This window comes from Gadus macrocephalus, chromosome 3, assembly GCF_031168955.1.
Source record: "Gadus macrocephalus chromosome 3, ASM3116895v1".
Taxonomy (NCBI): domain Eukaryota; kingdom Metazoa; phylum Chordata; class Actinopteri; order Gadiformes; family Gadidae; genus Gadus; species Gadus macrocephalus.
This window is the reverse complement of record NC_082384.1, coordinates 23,749,502-23,767,179: the sequence shown is the minus strand read 5'-3', so window position 1 is coordinate 23,767,179 and position 17,678 is coordinate 23,749,502. Positions and strand designations below refer to the sequence as shown.

General features: G+C 44.2%; 1 protein-coding gene across 1 annotated transcript; it reads right to left on the bottom strand.

The window, feature by feature from the left end:
* Positions 1–954: 954 nt before the first annotated feature.
* On the bottom strand, positions 955–17,667 carry LOC132454650 (integrin alpha-X-like). Its single transcript, XM_060048150.1, has 31 exons — positions 17,522–17,667; positions 16,633–16,756; positions 16,188–16,276; positions 15,858–15,922; positions 15,648–15,765; positions 14,905–15,035; positions 14,655–14,797; positions 13,963–14,113; positions 13,204–13,339; positions 13,046–13,119; positions 12,643–12,763; positions 11,965–12,107; positions 10,619–10,765; positions 9,935–10,132; positions 9,192–9,322; positions 7,899–8,059; positions 7,102–7,259; positions 6,076–6,192; positions 4,778–4,848; positions 4,552–4,693; positions 4,365–4,463; positions 3,862–3,941; positions 3,691–3,768; positions 3,498–3,573; positions 3,261–3,368; positions 3,127–3,168; positions 2,903–3,028; positions 2,716–2,817; positions 2,582–2,608; positions 2,380–2,490; positions 955–1,910 (listed from the first exon to the last, which is right to left on the bottom strand). Exons 1-31 carry the CDS (start codon positions 17,589–17,591, stop codon positions 1,650–1,652), a joined length of 3,600 nt encoding a protein of 1,199 aa, XP_059904133.1. The 5' UTR covers positions 17,592–17,667; the 3' UTR covers positions 955–1,649.
* Between the last annotated feature and the right edge of the window lie 11 nt (positions 17,668–17,678).

The window sequence follows — 17,678 nt, the reverse complement described above, 5'->3', positions numbered from 1 at the left end:
TGTGGAACGGGCAGGGCTCGAAAAACTCCAGCCAATGATTTCCAGAGCCACCGAGTTGCATTGGACAGTAAGTACGTCAATCAAACGGTCGTACTGCACTCCCCCTCCCCCGCGCCCCGCCCCTTCGTGCAGTACTCGTGACCCAGAGCAAGCTCCTGTTTGTTGTTATCCTGCGGTAGCTACTGGAACATTTGAGAGAACATTTGGACCTAGCAGTAGAAGACAATTTCCATGGCAGACAAGACGCCACCATCCCCATGTTTTTTTTTTTTAATGTTGCCATGTTGTTTAACGAAAACCTACGCTAGCCTGGCTCGCTCTCGCGCATCTGTGTTCGCGCTCGTGCATGATTGCGCGTCCAGGTACTTGGAATGGGTGGAGGCAGAGTCAGCGTTGAAGGAGAGGGGGTAGGACCATTTGAGTTGTGTATTTTCAAAATCTGCTGGCCTTTCGCAAATCCCATACCCTACCTTTAATTTAAATCAAGCGTTTGTTGTATGAGATACACATACCTTGGACTTAGAATGCATTAGGATCCAAAAGTTATCCACTTAGGGTTTAATTCAAGTGAATATCGACTGAATAACAAATGCTGCTTCATTCTTTGCTATGTTTATGTACATGTGAAAATATAATGAAACTTGAAATTCGGTAGTAGCTCAGGCTAGGCTAGGTAGCTAGCGAGCTAAATTCGGAAATCTCTTTTGGTAGTTTGCACAAAACAATGTAATTGAACGTTTAGACCAATTCAAGTTATTTTGCCTAACCATGTCATATTATAGAAATAACTAATAAGTCTGGCTGAGGAAGGGTAATACAAGGATAGTTGTAATACAATTACCGTCATTTGTCATGCATCATATGGTTAGAAATGGCGGCAAATAGCTGTTTGCCACAGGACCAAACCTTGATGGACCAGGCCAGAAGAATAATGAATAAACACCAACATGTAAGTAATATTTAAATCCCAAACTTATTTAATAAAAAGGTGTTTTGTTGTGAATCATAATACACAAATGATGAGTACAAATCCCATATACAGTATATATATATTTGTTGCCATTTCATTGAAGCAGTTTAATCAAGGCAAGAGAACAAAAACTCATGGGCCTCCATGAGTTATACTATGAATATGTGCACACGTTTTTCACATCCTGTTCTTCTGAGACCACTTCCTTCTGTCAGCCACCAGATATAAACCGGAAGGAGAAGACTAAGCTACAGAAACTAACTCTGACCACAATACATAGGTTCTAGCAAGGTCTCGCTCACAAACCTGCACACGGAGACAAAGTGCTTACCTTAAGGAACTTAAAGTCAGAGAGTGGCTTTTTGGTCTTTATTTAATAATATAATATATGTGCATAATCACTATTCTGCTAAATTAAATATAAACAAAGCATTTGAGGTTTGTGATACCTTGAATTTTGGATTCAACAAAGATTTACATTTACAATTTACATTTACAGCATTTAGCAGACGCTTTTATCCAAAGCAACTTACAACGGTTCATACACATTTAACCACACAGATTTAATTCAATTTATTTAATTAAATAAAGTTCAAAAAATAAATAATTCATTTATTTTTTGAAAAGCCCAAAGCTGTCCGCTCCAATTGATGAATGGGACGTCTAAATTTGACCAATCCTAACCAACCAGGAGGGGCTCTTCTGTGACAGCGTCTTCTCCTGGGCCTTCACTGGAACCAAGATGGCTCCCCTTGGCAGTCTGCTCCTGGATATCAGCACCCTGGAGAAGTGCCTTCTCCTCCGGGGTTTCCTTAGTGACCGATTCAGCAGGGGCTCCGGGCGTCTGGCCTGCAGGGTCCTCCAACAGCGACGAACACTCGTCGTTCGTCTCATCATGCTCTTGGTAATATTCCATTGTTTTCCTCTTGAAGAACCCCATCTGGGATTGACAGAAACACATGGTTACATTGAGGTGAATTGGGTTAATTGGTTAATTTTGGCTAATTGAAGGTATCTTTAAATGAGCTATTGACGCACTGACCAGTCACTAATCTAAGTACTTCATTTCAACTACGGGATCTAAAAACGTTAAATAACCATCAAACGGTTGTGTGAAGAGACGTCAGGCCTTGGCGGGCAGTAATGATGGACGACTTATTTCACAGTCGGGTCCTTCGAATTGATGCATGCGTCAAACCTTTCGAGCTTTGATTCTTTTTCAAAATGGCATCAGACATCTTTGTTTTCTGCTCAGTTTGTATTTTATTTCCCAACTCTGAATAATAATTTCCGTTCCAGAATGTATGCGTTAAAGGGCTTTCTGTCATAATCGAGGAGACAAGGCTCTCGGACAGGTCTGCGTATGTGTGTTTTGCAGTGGGAAACATCATGTGTGAAGTCCAACTCACTTTGTACATGAGCAAAGCAAAGAAGAGTAGAAGAAGCAGGCCTGCACTGCATCCCACGGCAACGATGAGTATTATATCAGGAGCCATGATCAGTTCAACTCGGATAAGAGGCTACAGAGATAACAAGGAGATAGAAGTCACGAAAGGGCCCTTGCGTTTTTCACATTGGGTCTTACGTTTCTTTAGAAAAGTGAATGCATACCCGTGCTCTGGGAAAGCTGGCTTCGTTCTGAAGTCGAGAATATGAGAGTTATATGAAACAAATTCAGATTATAATCAATACACAATTTTTGTACAAAACGACAACGCAGTCATTGTTAGTGCATAAACCCTCACCGATTCTTGCACATAGCGGCGTTTGTCATAGGTCACTTCTACAGCGCTTCTCCACATCACATCTTGTGTTTCGCCACTGAATAGTTTGAGCAGTGACCGGCCCTGAGATGGGAAAAACATTGGATTTATTTATCACAAAATAATGCAACAGTAGAAATGGAAACTGTGGGGGCATGCGCACACAAACCTTTGCAAGTTGCTCCAGGTTCTTGAATGATACGCTCCCGGACAGAATGACCTTAGTGGTGTTGTAACTGGCCAGAGAGAACGGCTCACACACCATGGTCGTGCAGGTTGTGTTAGACAAGCAGTTCTGTTGTAAAAAAGGGTTAGTTGAGTACGATTACGTTATCGTAACATATTTTTTGTGGATATTGTTATGATCGTTTTGGTTGTGTCGTGTTCACTTACTTCTGAAGCATCAGCCATGTTTGTTTCCACACATGGTTTTCCCTAAAAAAAGGGGCGGGTTAGAATTTGTGCAAATATTGTCAAACATTTATAATCTTTGAAAGTTTCTACTGTTATGAATGCCCCCTGATTACCTTTTCAACATACACTCGATAGTTGTTGATTTCAAAGTCATACTCCATTTTTGTAGGGATGGTGACGGACACATTAACAGGCAACTCTTTTAAACCAAGGTTTTTCACCTGAGGGTTGAAACAAGAATATCATTAGCTATTCAAAATCAGTTCGAAAGATGTTTGTGTTGGTGCTAACATTCCATTATGAATATGACAAATATCAATCGTTTTTCAGTTATAGCGCTTATTTTCTACCTCGTATATGACAACCACTTCCTTTGGTGCCTGATCTTCTAGAGTGAAGTTAAGGTAGGTTATTGTGTCTTCATGCCTGCAAAAAGTGAAGGGGATCAAATGCTAAATACTGGATATATTTCAGTAGTTAAACTGATAATTGCATTAATTTAACACAGTATTGATGCAATTCCTATTTAAAAAGTATACTTACACTGCTACTGTTAAGACCACTTGATATTGTACAGGGATGAATTTGGTCATGGAGCTCATGGTGGAGTTGTTATTATCACTGTACAACAGAGCCCATGACAATGATTAATCAAATACATTAACAACAAATCAATTATGAATAATAATCAAATACACACTGATAGAAATGTACCTCTTTCCTGTAATGGTCATTGATATTTCGCTGTCCCAGTCATACGAGTCTATAACGCGGAACAAAGCTTGAAATGTGGCCTTGAAATGTAAAAGACAGAAACAAAAAATGTTTACATGTTATTCACACCCATCTTTTAGAATACTTCACAGGTTACTTTTTCGAAACTCACTAAACATTGCATAAACATACACAAAAATGCTTGATTAGCTCAATTTTGTAGTAACTTGGGATCTTTATTAGATGGAAATATTTAGCCACTGCACGTCCCAGATGGTAAAGATGTGAGGAGGCCAATGTAGTAAGAAGGTCATTTAAACACAATGGCTCCTTGTTACAATAGCCTTGCTGTGGGCATCTTCCGCACCAGGCCTGACCCACCAGTGACCACCCACTACATAACATAACGCTGCATTTCAAACACAACTTGGCTGTTTGATATGCACTGTTGAAGCACCCCCTTTATGTGAATATCGGTGAATATCGGCTATCTATGGACTCACGTTGGTCCCACTGTGGTACACGGGGAGGTTGACCCCACAGATGGTCTCGTTGAGAACCCCCTCCAGGTCCTTACAGGACGGCAGCGTCGGCCGGCTCGACTGTTGAGAACGGAAAAAAAACGGTTCAAACTGCCGATCTCTTAACGCGTTATATAGAGGAGAGACGCTGCTTGTTGTGTTCCGTCACCGTTAACCGATTCAACATGGAGAAGGAGAGGCCGGGAGGGTAGAAGAGGTAGAGTTTGGTGTTGTAGGAGTCGTCTCCCTTGTTGGTCAGTCTCAGGGTCACGTTGAAGTTGTTGTGGTTGACGACCACTAACGTCGGGGCGCTGCAAGACCGAGTTCCCGTTAGTCACAGTCTCGTGTGTGGTACAGTGATCAACGGTTATGTGTTGGATGTGTGCTGGACGTACTTGAAGGTGAAGTCCACCTCCAGTTCTGCTATGCAGGTGTCGTTGGTTCTGCAGTTCTTCTTGAAGGGGACCTGAAACACAGAGACCTTTGGACCTTCTTCTGGGATGCAATAGAATAACAGATTGTGAGTCATTGAGCAACAAAGATGTCCCCAAATGTTGAGGTGAAATGGAGCACATGAGAATGATGTATTGAATCACGGTAGATTGTGGCCTGTGTGCAAGAGTTTAAATGAGGTGGAAAGCCTTGTGTAAAAGTGATAAGGCTTTGAGTTGACTAAATATGCAGTGTTTTGGGACAGATCATCATGTGGCAGATTAGGCCTTGGAACACTTTACAATTCACAAAACAGATGGGAAAAACTATTCACGCACGCACGCACGCACGCACGCACGCACGCACGCACGCACGCACGCACGCACGCACGCACGCACGCACGCACGCACGCACGCACGCACGCACGCACGCACGCACGCACGCACGCACGCACGCACGCACGCACGCACGCACGCACGCACGCACGCACGCACGCACGCACGCACGCACGCACGCACGCACGCACGCACGCACGCACGCACGCACGCACGCACGCACGCACGCACGCACGCACGCACGCACGCACGCACGCACGCACGCACGCACGCACGCACGCACGCACGCACGCACGCACGCACGCACGCACGCACGCACGCACGCACGCACGCACGCACGCACGCACGCACGCACGCACGCACGCACGCACGCACGCACGCACGCACGCACGCACGCACGCACGCACGCACGCACGCACGCACGCACGCACGCACGCACGCACGCACGCACGCACGCACGCACGCACGCACGCACGCACGCACGCACGCACGCACGCACGCACGCACGCACGCACGCACGCACGCACGCACGCACGCACGCACGCACGCACGCACGCACGCACGCACGCACGCACGCACGCACGCACGCACGCACGCACGCACGCACGCACGCACGCACGCACGCACGCACGCACGCACGCACGCACGCACGCACGCACGCACGCACGCACGCACGCACGCACGCACGCACGCACGCACGCACGCATTGCAAATGATAATATTGTATCTTCTAAAAATGATCTACAAAGGCATGCAAATCTGCAAAGGCATAATAGGCATGTCCTCCAGATCTATGTTTTAGAGATATAGTTTGTAATGGTATTTTACAAATACATGCAAAAAAGCCCTTCAGATACAGATAAATCCAGATGCATTGAGATGCATAGAGATCTGTTAGAGCGACCACCATTTAGTTATCACCATACCTCAGTGGCAGTCTGTGTGGCGCTGTCTGCATTCAGGATGTTGGCGGCTTTCTCGCTTTCATGTTGAGCATAGTTCAGTCTGATGACGACGGGTGATACCGTATCGTACACACAGAACTACAAAGAGAAACGTGTCAGTGGTACACGACATCTTTCTATTTATTTCGATTACTTTCTCTAGTAAAAATTACCCCAAAAAAATGTTTTCATTCAGTATAAAATCCAACCACTAGCATCACATGGCGCTTAAAGGCACCCAGTGCAACTTTCGAGGCTTAAAAATAAACATTCAATTTCTAGTCTTTTTTACACGTAGTAAGTTTCAATAACTCCATACCATTACATACCGACATTTAAGCAGCAAAGATGAGACGTCGTTGTGTGGTGAGAACTGATACAAAATCGATAACAACAACAATGCCGCCATTTTCTTTATTTTTTGTAACCTACAATAAATAAAGCAGGCTTCCAGTCAATGGAAAAATGGCTTCTCCCCACCGGCGATTGTTGTTGTTTACGATTTTCTATCAGTTCTCACCACACAACGACGTCTCATCTTTGCTCCTTGAATGTCGATATGTAATGGAATGGAGTTATTGAAACTTACTACGTGTAAAAAAGACTAGAAATTGAATGTTTATTTTTCATTGAATGTTTACATAAAGTTGCACTGGGTGCCTTTAAGGGCACTTAATGTACACCCTTGTTGTATGTTGTACGTCCTTGCGCTTAATGTGTACTTAGCATTGTGTAGCGTCTTATCCTAGCTATCTTTGTTGTAATTGGGGAATTGGTTAACCTTACAATTCATAGTGCTTTGCACTTGGTTCTATGAACATCCTTACTGTACCGACAGATCTATATTGTTTCTCTTCTGACAAATGTACTTATTGTAAGTCGCATTGGACAAAACATTTCGAAATTGCTAAATAACCAAATGTAAATCTGTATTTTTTAAATAAGGCATTATCAACCAACTTTTCTAAAAGTGAAACAAGGAGTGAATCATTAGTGGGGTCTGCGCACCGGCATGCTGACGGAGTGATTGAAGCAGTGTTTGGTCGCCAGCTCCACAGTCTGATGAAGATCTCGTTTGCCTGTTTCACTGAAGAACCCACGGACTGCTGTGATCAGAGGATCCACATCCAGGCTGTAGGAGATGTTCAGCCCCGTGGTCGTAGTTCCTAGGCACACGTTTAAGGTGAATTGTATTTTAGTGCTTCAGCTTGTCCACGCCCTTAAGGCATGGGTATTAGGCTATTAGTCTATTTAGTATTCTTCTATAAACTTAAATATTATTGATTTATTAGGATATTTTTCCACACGGGGGCGGCGTGTGGCTCAGGAGGCAGAGCGGGTTGGCCGATAACCGGGAGGTTGCTAGTTCGATCCCCGGAGTGTCGAGGTGTCCCTGAGCAACACACCTCGACCTAACTGCTCCCGACGAGCTGGCTGTCTCCTCGCATGGTTGACATCGCCGTCGCCGTCGGTGTGTGAATGTGTGCATAAATGGCTGAATGTTAGGCAATATTGTGAAGCGCTTTGAGTAGCCAGTGGTTAGAAAAGCGCAATATAAAAGCAGTCAATTATCCATTTACATTTGTGGTAAATCGTTTATCGGCTCTTTACAAGATGTCAGACTACCTTTTTGGGGGTAGATGGGCGTGGTGTTTGTTGTTGTTTGGCCTTCATGTGATTGGCTCACCCATATCTTCCTCAATAGTCGAGGGGGCGGAGTCTAGCTGTACCATAATGCTCACTTACAAACATGTTTGGGTCGATCCCAAGCATCAGGCAGGGTACTGCTTCATGCCGTCGCTTACCAGTCCGACTGCGTGTCACTTCAGCCAAGTCGAAGCACACGGTGAGGACGACCATGGGCAGAGCAGCCCCAGTCTGGGTATTCGGACACTGGATGCTGGCAGTGCTTATCTCTGCAGGTTCAAAGTGCAGACGCGCCTTGACGTTCACCACTGGCTTGGACCTGGATGACATCAGAGGATCGGGTTAAAGGGGTGCTATCATGCCACCAGGTCAGTGTGATTAGCCATTACAAGCCATTTCCCCCTGGGCCCTGGTGACATCACTAGTGGGCGTGTCCACTTAGATGTATGATGAATAGATCAGCAACATTTGCCACATTCCACTGGGTAGGCTGGTAGACTGATCTGTCCAGCATACATCAAGGTGGACACTAGGGATGTCACTAGTAGGGAACAGGGAAAGGCAGACTTCAAATGGCTTCTAATGGCTAATTCACTCACAAGTAGTAGGATGATATCAGTCCTTTAATTTGTTCTGATTGCTTCTGTCCGTGTCATTGAGTTAAGACAACTGAGACCCATTGAGTGGTTTAATTTGTTAAACCCCTGGTTTCTTCAGTACATCACTTAAGAGTTGTATCTAGTTCAGTGGGACCCCAGTACATTCTCTGCTCTCGTTCAGAATGTCATTCATGAGATGGGGCCTTCAAAAGTGTTAAAGTGGGATTTAGGAATGCAAGAACTACCGTACACCACCAGGGTTGTACTAGGAAAGAGATTCAGCCCCCCCCAGGTGGTGCGTGTACCATTAAGGCTCAGTCATTACGGCAGCGACCCGGGTTCGATTCCTGCCCGTGGTCCTTCGCTGCATGTCCTCCCCTCTCTCCCCCAAACCTTCATGTCTAACTCACTGTATCTTCATGAATAAGGCATGAAAATGCTCATCTAAAATCAACTTAACGTTGTAGACTTAAAGTCACAAAATGCAATTTCATTTAAAAGTCTGTCCTTTGCCGATCTTGCTAAAGGTGAACGTTAGCCTGTCGCTGAAGGGCTGATTATGGTTCCACGTTCACGTAACGCAACGGCCACGCAGACGCTTCGACGCAGTCCTGAACCTTTATGGTTCTGCGTCTGGTTTTAGTAAGCGGACCAATCACAGCCCTTGCTGCTGCTGCGTCGCCTCGACGGAAGGTTAACATTTTTGGGAGGCGCACGTCCGGCCCTTGGGGTGGACGCAAGGAGGGTCCGCAAGGACGTAACGGGGGTCCGTAACCCCCTTGCGTTGCGTGAACGCTGGGCCGTGGTCAGCCCTTAAACGTTTCCACGGCGGTGAAGTAACGGGACACGTACCTCAAGACGACGACAGCGCCACGCGAGCCGACCACCAGGTCAGCCAGCCCGTCCTCCCCCAGGTCGCCGCTGCCGTCCACCGACTGGCCGAAGAAACGGATCCGGGCGTTCCCTGGATCGGCTGTGATCCTCTGAAACACGGCAGACGGCAGGGTCACCCAGGGGCCGCAGGGTTCGACCCCCGAGCCAAAGGTACAGGGCTCTGTCCCCCAGGTACGCAGCTTAGGCATCCTGGAGCAAGATGGCCTCCTCGTACCTACTTAAGGGCCTGTATCTGACGTGGCTTTGGAGTCACTTTGGAGTGACTTCAAATACTTTTATGGATCTGCAAGTATGACTGTCAGCGAGTTTATTTTGGATATAACGAATAGCATATAGATATAACAAATAGCAATGTGTTGGTCACACACATTGATACTAATATTATCGTATTATCCTGTATCACATTTTCAACGATTACCAAAACGACCAATAAGTATGTTGTTTTAATATGGAATTCACTTCATATTAAAAATGCAGTTCATAAACATAACTTATTTTTACATCTGTTATTCAGCTACATGTCAACCATGATGAACTGCTTTTAAGTAAAGAAGACTGGACTGTTGGCCCCAGCATCTCTCCAAGGCCGAGGTCACTACGGTGGTGTTTGGTCAATGAGTGCAGAAACGACATCAATGAAACAAGCACGGACAACATGTCGCCTCGGTGTACTTATCGTTTAACAGCGGTGCCTTACTGACCTGGCTGAAGGCGGGGCGGATCCCGGTGTGTTGGTGGCCGAGGTAGATGTACACGGCCCCCCTGAGGTCGTCCTCCAGGGGGGCCCCGACGGCCACGTCCCTGAGCCCGTCCCCGTTGAGGTCGGCCAGGGATGAGACCGTGGTGCCGAAGCGGCCCCGCGACGGCACCGTCACGTTCAGCACGCTCTCCAGCTCCAGCTGCCAGAACGTTAGCACTTCGTTAGCCTCTTAGCATAATTGTCTTAAGTCATATTTTAAGGTTTATCTTGGCTTTAGTGTCAAAATTCACACCAAAATAGAGGGGCGGCGCGACTCCATACAAAGTCAATGCAAAGACGCATTCCGACGGGAATTTGTCACCTGATAAAACCTGCGATGCGAATTGATGAATGGCGCGGAATGAACGCCCTCAGTCAAATGGAGGCAGATAGTGATTATGGAGTGTAAAAAGCACTCTGATTGGCTTGGAATACAGCCAATGAGGCACAGTGAATCAGCAGCGTTAAGGATAGTAGGGTTAGGTAAGATATCACAATTTGGCCAAAATATGATTTAGGGAATTATGCTACGAGGCTAACGGTTTAGTAATTTGGCAGAATGTTAAGATTATTCACATTAGCAGATGAACAAGAGCTCCACAGATGAGCCCTTGGCCAGGACACTCTACCATTGAGGAGGCCTCACCTTCTTGGTCAGTTTGTAGATGTATATCTGCCCCTCTCTCTTCTCCTGAGGGTAGTGGAACATGGGCGCACCCACCAAGAGGAAGTCAACGTGGCCGTCTGATTGGACGTCTACCAGGCACAGCTCCGCCCCAAAGTATGAGCCAATCTGGGCAGGCGGGGCATTCAAATAGAAAGGTACATTTGAAGGTATAAAGTTACAATAGGGTGGAAAAGTGATTGTTGGTTTGGACTATTGGAGCGATGGTACGTATACACGAAACTACAGTACATTTTGTTTCTGGATGAAAACGTCCATTCCTCTGCTATTTATTCTAATATATTTATAATATTTAACAATTTCGATGGTATTCTGAATACATCTGAATGTAGGTTTCTGTGTGTTCACAGACTAGAAAGTGGGTTGAGAGAGAATATCATGTGGAATAGGACCGCAGCTGGTCAGAATCGAACCTTGGGCCCTTGGAAGCATATGAGTAACATATGTAATTAGAGTTCTCTGGATTTTGGATGTCAGAGTCAGAGCTCTGGACTTTGGGTGTTGATTCCTATAGTATCTTCCAACTGAACTTCTGAGTGACAAGTGGTCACAAGTGTAAATCTCGTTCTATTTCCTTCTCACTGACCACTCCGTAGCAGGAGTTCCAAAGCAGGTTTCGGCAGCTAATAGTACATGGAGGGGAACCGATTTCTTTCGACTGCAAGAAGCGCACTTCTTTGGGCGCAACCTAAGAATACTCTGGATCCTCCAGCCCGCTCAGAGAATATTCTCCATTGGGCCGCGTCGAGGGACCAGATAGACGGTGCTCTGGAATTCAAAATGACTCGACCACATGCCCTCTATCGGCTTCAGGCCGATAGAGGGCAAAAAAAAAACAGATGCTAGTGGTTGTTATTGGGACTTTTCCAGTCTGCCCAGTGGGAAAGGGGCTTTAAAATGACAGAGGACTACATGGATAGCGCTCTTGTTGGTTTATTAGGGGCGGCAGAGCCAGCGCTGGCCGTTTCGGCAACCCTAGGCGACTTCACATCAACTTGCGCCCTGGACAGGTCTTCCGAGCGGCAGTAGCTCAGGAGGTAGAGCGGGTTGGCTGGTAACCTGAAGGTTGTTGGTTCGATCCCCGGCTCCGAGGTGTCCTTGAGCAAGGCACCTAACCCTAACTGCTCCCGACCAGCTGGCTGTCGCCCTGCATGGCTGACTCCGCCGTCGGTGTGTGAATGGTGAATGTGAGGCAATATTGTAAAGCGCTTTGGGTGGCCACTGGTTAGAAAAGCGCGGTATAAATGCAGTCCATTTACATTTATTATTCTAGCTGTATAGATAATAATTAAGAAATGAGGCCCCACCTGTTCTCCGGTCACTCTTTGCAGCACGTTCCAAGTGTTGTCCGTCTTTCTGAAGACCACCACCTCTCCTGTGTGTTTGTACCGCGGTGCCCCGGTGAAGTACAGAGACACCGAATCCTTTTCTCCAGCAGCCACAGAGTAGCCTGCGTGATGGCACACACTGTGTTTAATGACACGTGATTATACCACCGTCACTGATCAATGCTTTGATTTTTAGCTCATCGCTCAGCGGGGCGTCACACACAGATTCTGAATTGTAGTACTTTAATAATCGCTCACTCTTCTCTCTCTATTAAGGAGTCAATCGGATTCTTTCACCACCTTTTTGTCGAATCTCTCATTAAGATAAAGAGCAGCTGCCATCCTATTACGTCTATTAGTAATTAAAAAGTACATTCATGTTACTGCTTTGGGGTCAATTCTTAATGTGGACATTCATATTTCTAATAATGCTAGTTAAGTTAGATGGTTCCTTGTACATTTTACTGAATCTATTTCACATTCAAGCTAATTTGGTATTTCAACTGAAATATCCCTAACTGAATCGATTATTTCGGTTCCGGACCTTGTGAATCGAAATCGAATCGTTTTGGGAAATCAGTGGCGATACCCAGCCCTTTAAATAAGCATTTATTAAAACAATATGTAGATTCAACGTATTTTCGTTTAGATTATTACCCATGTAGGAGCTGTGCTTCATGTCAGGGTCCTCAATGTGTATCCCTGGTTCTGCCCCGTCCCGTTCATACAGCGAGCCACGCCAGTCTTTAGACCCCACCGAACCCAGCACCAAGGCACCCTGTAGATCAAACAGAAGATCATTTACTTTACATTTACATTCAGCACACCCTTTTATCCAAAGCGACTTACACTAAGTACATTTGTCATACGAAAGTGAAACAATATATCGCTGTCGGTACAATAAGGATGTTCATAGAACCAAGTGCAAAGCACCAACAATCGCTAGGTTAACCCATTCCCCGTGTTCAACATAGATAGCTATGATAAGATGCTACATAACTAAATACTGTGTGATTCAACTCAAAAACTGAAATATTAATGGAAAATAAAATTCCTTTACCTTGTGGTAGACACTACTAAACCCACTCTGAGACATTTCATACTGCAGTTTTTCAGAAAGTGCCGTTCGAGAATCTAAAAAACAAAATTGTATTAAAACATAGAATTAAGAATAGGAGAATTCAAAGACGTTGATACGGAGGGAAAACACCACAGTACCTTCTATGTTAAAGATCTTTTCTTCAAAGTTCTTCAGGATTCCGGCGAGTCCGTTGTAGTTATTGATGTGAAAAGTGTTCACGGTCTTGGGCTCTGAGGCGATGGCGTAAAGGTTGTCCAGCTTCACCTCTTTGACCTATCCAGATAAAGCATAAAGTCATTGGCAGCCTGATGTCTGAGGAAAGGCACCACAACGTTGGTTCTGGTAACTGCAAATAAGCTACTGCTGGTTATGCATTAGACACGATATATATATATATGTATATATTTATATTATATATGTATATATATATATATATAAATATATACATAATATGTATACACATATGTGTCTATGTGTGTGTGTGTATATATATGTATATTTATGTATATTCTGGAGTGTGTAGTAGTTAATATTAACCAAATTGTAAAACTTAAGTAAGTAAATAGGGCATCTTTAGATTTAGCATGCAAAAAAAAGGTTTCACATGTAAGTCTAAACCAACAGTTGTACTTCATTTATTAGGATTCAGGATATAATGGATTAACATCTTACTCATACAACACGATCAGGTGAAGTAGAATTCAGGGTGAAAGAGAGTTCAATGCATAGACCCAGGTTTCAGGTTTACCAATAATTGACCAAAATTCAACCACAAGCATTTCCAGAAGCCTTCCCCCAACCTGAAGAGGAGCCTGACTGACGGCCTGACCCCAGCCCGTGTTCAGCGGGTTAATGCTGACACCCCCCCAAGAGGAGGTTTCATGTTTCCAACTCACCCCAATCACAAGGCGTATGATTTCTTTCTCATCATATTTCTTCACAATCCCATTCCTGTCTCTGTCGCTGGGGTCCCCGTCTGTGATGGTCACCAGGACCTTGGTGGCGTCGGGAGAGGCCCCCGCCGCCTGGTTCTCAAAGAGTTCGTCCCTGAAACCAACGCACAATGAACCTGTTTATTAGTGCTGATGACGAAGAGTAGGCTCATCTTGGGTCTTAAACCACGTGACCAGCAGTGTGCACGTAAACGCAGGTCCACTGTGACACTTTCACTGGGTCATCAATCAGAGTGGTGAGGGCCAGTGATGTGGGGTAACAAGCACAAACTTATTCACAGACTGTCTTATTTCCTATTCAAGATCTTGCACTTAATGTACGCACTTATTGTATGTTGTACGTCCTTGCACTTAAAAAATAGTAAGTGGCATCTTTTCCTAGTTATCTTTGTTGTATACGGGGAATGGGTTAACCCAGCGATTATTGGTGCTTGGCACTTGGTTCTATGAACATCCTTATTGTACCAACAGCGACATATTGTTTCTCTTTCTTCTGAAAAATGTACTTATTGTAAGTCGCTTTGGATAAAAGCGACTGCTAAATGCCCTTCATGTAAATGTTAATGTAAATCCTTGAATATCCCTGAAACGAGGCAATTTCATGCAAAGGCAGAAAGAGGTTTGTCTCAACCCACAGCGTGTATTGCAGCGCCCGGTACGTGTTGGTGAGAGACCGCATGAACGGCTCGTTCCTCAGTAGCTTCGTGGCCTCCCCGCTGTGGTAATCGTTGAAGTCGAACACTTTCCTAGGCTGTGACGAAAACTGGACTGCAGCAAACTGAAAGTAGGATTCAGGATAATACAATGATATTAGTGTTAGTAAGCGTGACAAACAATAGCACAAGATCACTGTGATATGATGCGATTTGTGATGCGTTTTGTTACTTTGATGGAGGTGTTCTTGATGCTGTTCATGATATCCACAATGAAGTCTTTGTTCTTGTTGAATTCATCCTTCGTCATACTCCCAGAGCCGTCAAATAGAAAGACGAGGTCCACTGTTTTCTTTGTACAATCTGTGAAAACACGACCAAACAATGAGATAGGTCATTAATTATACATGGTTAAGGGATGAAATAAGAATTTTGTGAATGAAGTAATGTAAATCTTGACTATGCAACTGTGTATAAGGACAAATATAATAGGCGTTATCCCTAGATATTAAAATATATATTTTAGTATTAAAAAACCCAACTGATAAGATTTTAGTAGGGACACACTATTTTTTAAGTATTCCTTGTCACTTTTCAGTGAACACTTGTCCTTCCCAATGGGAATGAATCTATAACGTTAAACCAAAAGAGTTCATTGACATTCAAGTTACAACTATATAACTATTGAACTATTATAACTATAAATATTTTTCCCTGAATTTCTTTGGTCGATTACTACTTGTCTGTCCAACCTGAGCCTATAAACTGCAAAAACCTTAATTAATTAATAATTAATTGATTCAAGTGATGGTTGGATTATATTGGTGTTTTGTGAAAAATAGATAAAAGTAGAAATGAAGGCTTTGGTGGTTGGTGAATAAGGGCGTACAGGACCATCTGTTTCCCTAGTAGCCTATCCCCCCAAGAACAGTATTTGCACTCAAATTCCTGCAAGTGTTTCTCTTAAATCATTACCTTGAAAAGCAGGTTTGAAACTCGGCGACACAGACTCAAGTTTTGCATCGAGTTGGTAGCACTGTCCACTCAGGTAGGAGTTATCATAGCATTCATGAGCCACACTCGGACTGCAGATCTACACGAGGAGGTCAGAAACACAGATGATCCGTTATAACGTAAGATCACGTATATGGGATAATCAACTCATCAGTGGGTCTGCTTTCTTACCGTGAATCTCGACCGAGTTGGTTCCTCAGCGATTGACCATCCGAACAGCCTGCCTGGCATGGCCTCTGGAAGAGATGAGGAAGACAGCAGGGAAGTTACAGTCAGAAAGAAGGTTTACCCGTAACAATGATCACACTCATATTCTTGAATTAATTCAAGTGATTATGGTGACTGTTAATGTCTTCAGACGAGCAAGACGGCAGTGGGAATACAGTTCAGAAAGGAGGTTTACCTGTTACAATAATCAGATACATATTCTTGAATTAATTCAAGTAATTGTGGTTACTGTTAAGGCCTCATCGCTGCTATATCTTCTATTTAGTTTACTACCTTGAGGGGTGAAGCAGCTGTTTGTGTGTTTCATGTATCTGCAGACTGTTCCTGAACCATTTTGCTGCAAGGGAGTAGTGACCAAAATCCTGCACAGACATGGACAAGGTATAACATTACCATTACTACAAATTATTTGCAGTGGGCTTAGGGACAAGGTATAACATAACTATTACTACAAGATATTTGCAGTCGGCTTCTCCACATTTTAAAACCAGAGCTGGTGTAATATCATCTATACAATATAGACACATTAAGACAACCTCATCAAACATTCAGAACAAATGTGATTAAGAGCTGGGGTCCCAACAGCCTAGTAGGCTCAGTTATTGATGAAATCGAAAGCCAATGGAGATTGTGGAACTCCTCTGATAAATCACATTCATTTCGGCATCAAATCTTTAAACGATGCGAGTTTCATCAGAAACTGCTCTGATGTACATACCCTTTGTATTCGCCAGCGGTGACCTGCAGCACCTTGTGTCCAAAGAAACCATTTCCATCTCCATAGTAGATGCTGGGGTCCGCCGTGTCAATGTTAAAGGCCAGGCAGAAAGGCTGCAACAACGCTGAAAAGGTTTGGAAAAATGTTTCAAAATCCCCCCAGAAATAATAATGGTCTTACTCTATAACCACCTCAAGCTGGTGTGTAGTGAGCGTTCTGGCGCCGATTGGCTGCCGTGCATCACCCAAGTGGGTGCTACATATTGGTGGTGGTTAGTGAGGTCCCCCCTTCACTTTAGGCGTCTTTTTATTAATTATTATTATTCTTCATGTTTAACCTGTTTTCCTTTTATTCCTAGTCTGTTTTACATAGTTTTGAATGATGACTATATGCTCTGTAAGGTGACCTTGGGTGTCTTGAAAGGCGCCTCTAAATTAAATGTATTATTATTATAACAAAAAAAAATGTGGTTGCTTTTGAGGAGGTTCATGTTTTTTGGCTGACGTCGCAACCCAACCAAGGTTTCAGATTGTATTCAGTCAAAGTGGTGGAGCTTAGTTGTGGTGTGGTTTAGGTTAAGTGGTTCAGCTGAACTTTCCTCCACTGATTCTAAGTAACCCATAAGTTAAAATGTTGATGCTCCAAAACAACAATCACTCAATAATGCAGACGCTTATAGATGTTTGTCTGTGATACAACCCAATTCGTTTCTCATAGTAACATAATAGTAACATCTCATAGTTATTTTTGCAAACATGTGACCAATAAAACGTTGAACCACTATGAACCCCAAGGCCATATTGAACACTAAGACAGAGGTCAAATCACAAACACCTAATATTTCCATGCAAATGCTATCATTTTGAAGGTTTACAAAGCTTAATCTTACCAATCAGCCCGAAGAAGGACAGCAGATGGGAGCCAGTGCGGTCGTACATGTTTCCCACAGCAGTTCTCATCACTAAAGAGGAAATGGAAGCTTGCACCTTACCGAGGGTGTCTTACTTCCTGCAATTTCTGCAAAAACGGGTGTTTCCGTCACAGAT

Bases quoted from the DNA above. Each gene is read 5' to 3' on its own strand.
- LOC132454650 (XM_060048150.1), bottom strand. From the start codon at position 17,591: ATGAGAACTGCTGTGGGAAACATGTACGACCGCACTGGCTCCCATCTG. The intron at 15,923-16,187 runs GTAGTAAACTAA...CATCTCTTCCAG, and splicing joins CAGCTGCTTCACCCCTCAAG to AGGCCATGCCAGGCAGGCTG. The intron at 15,766-15,857 runs GTAAGAAAGCAG...CTCCTCGTGTAG, and splicing joins CAACTCGGTCGAGATTCACG to ATCTGCAGTCCGAGTGTGGC.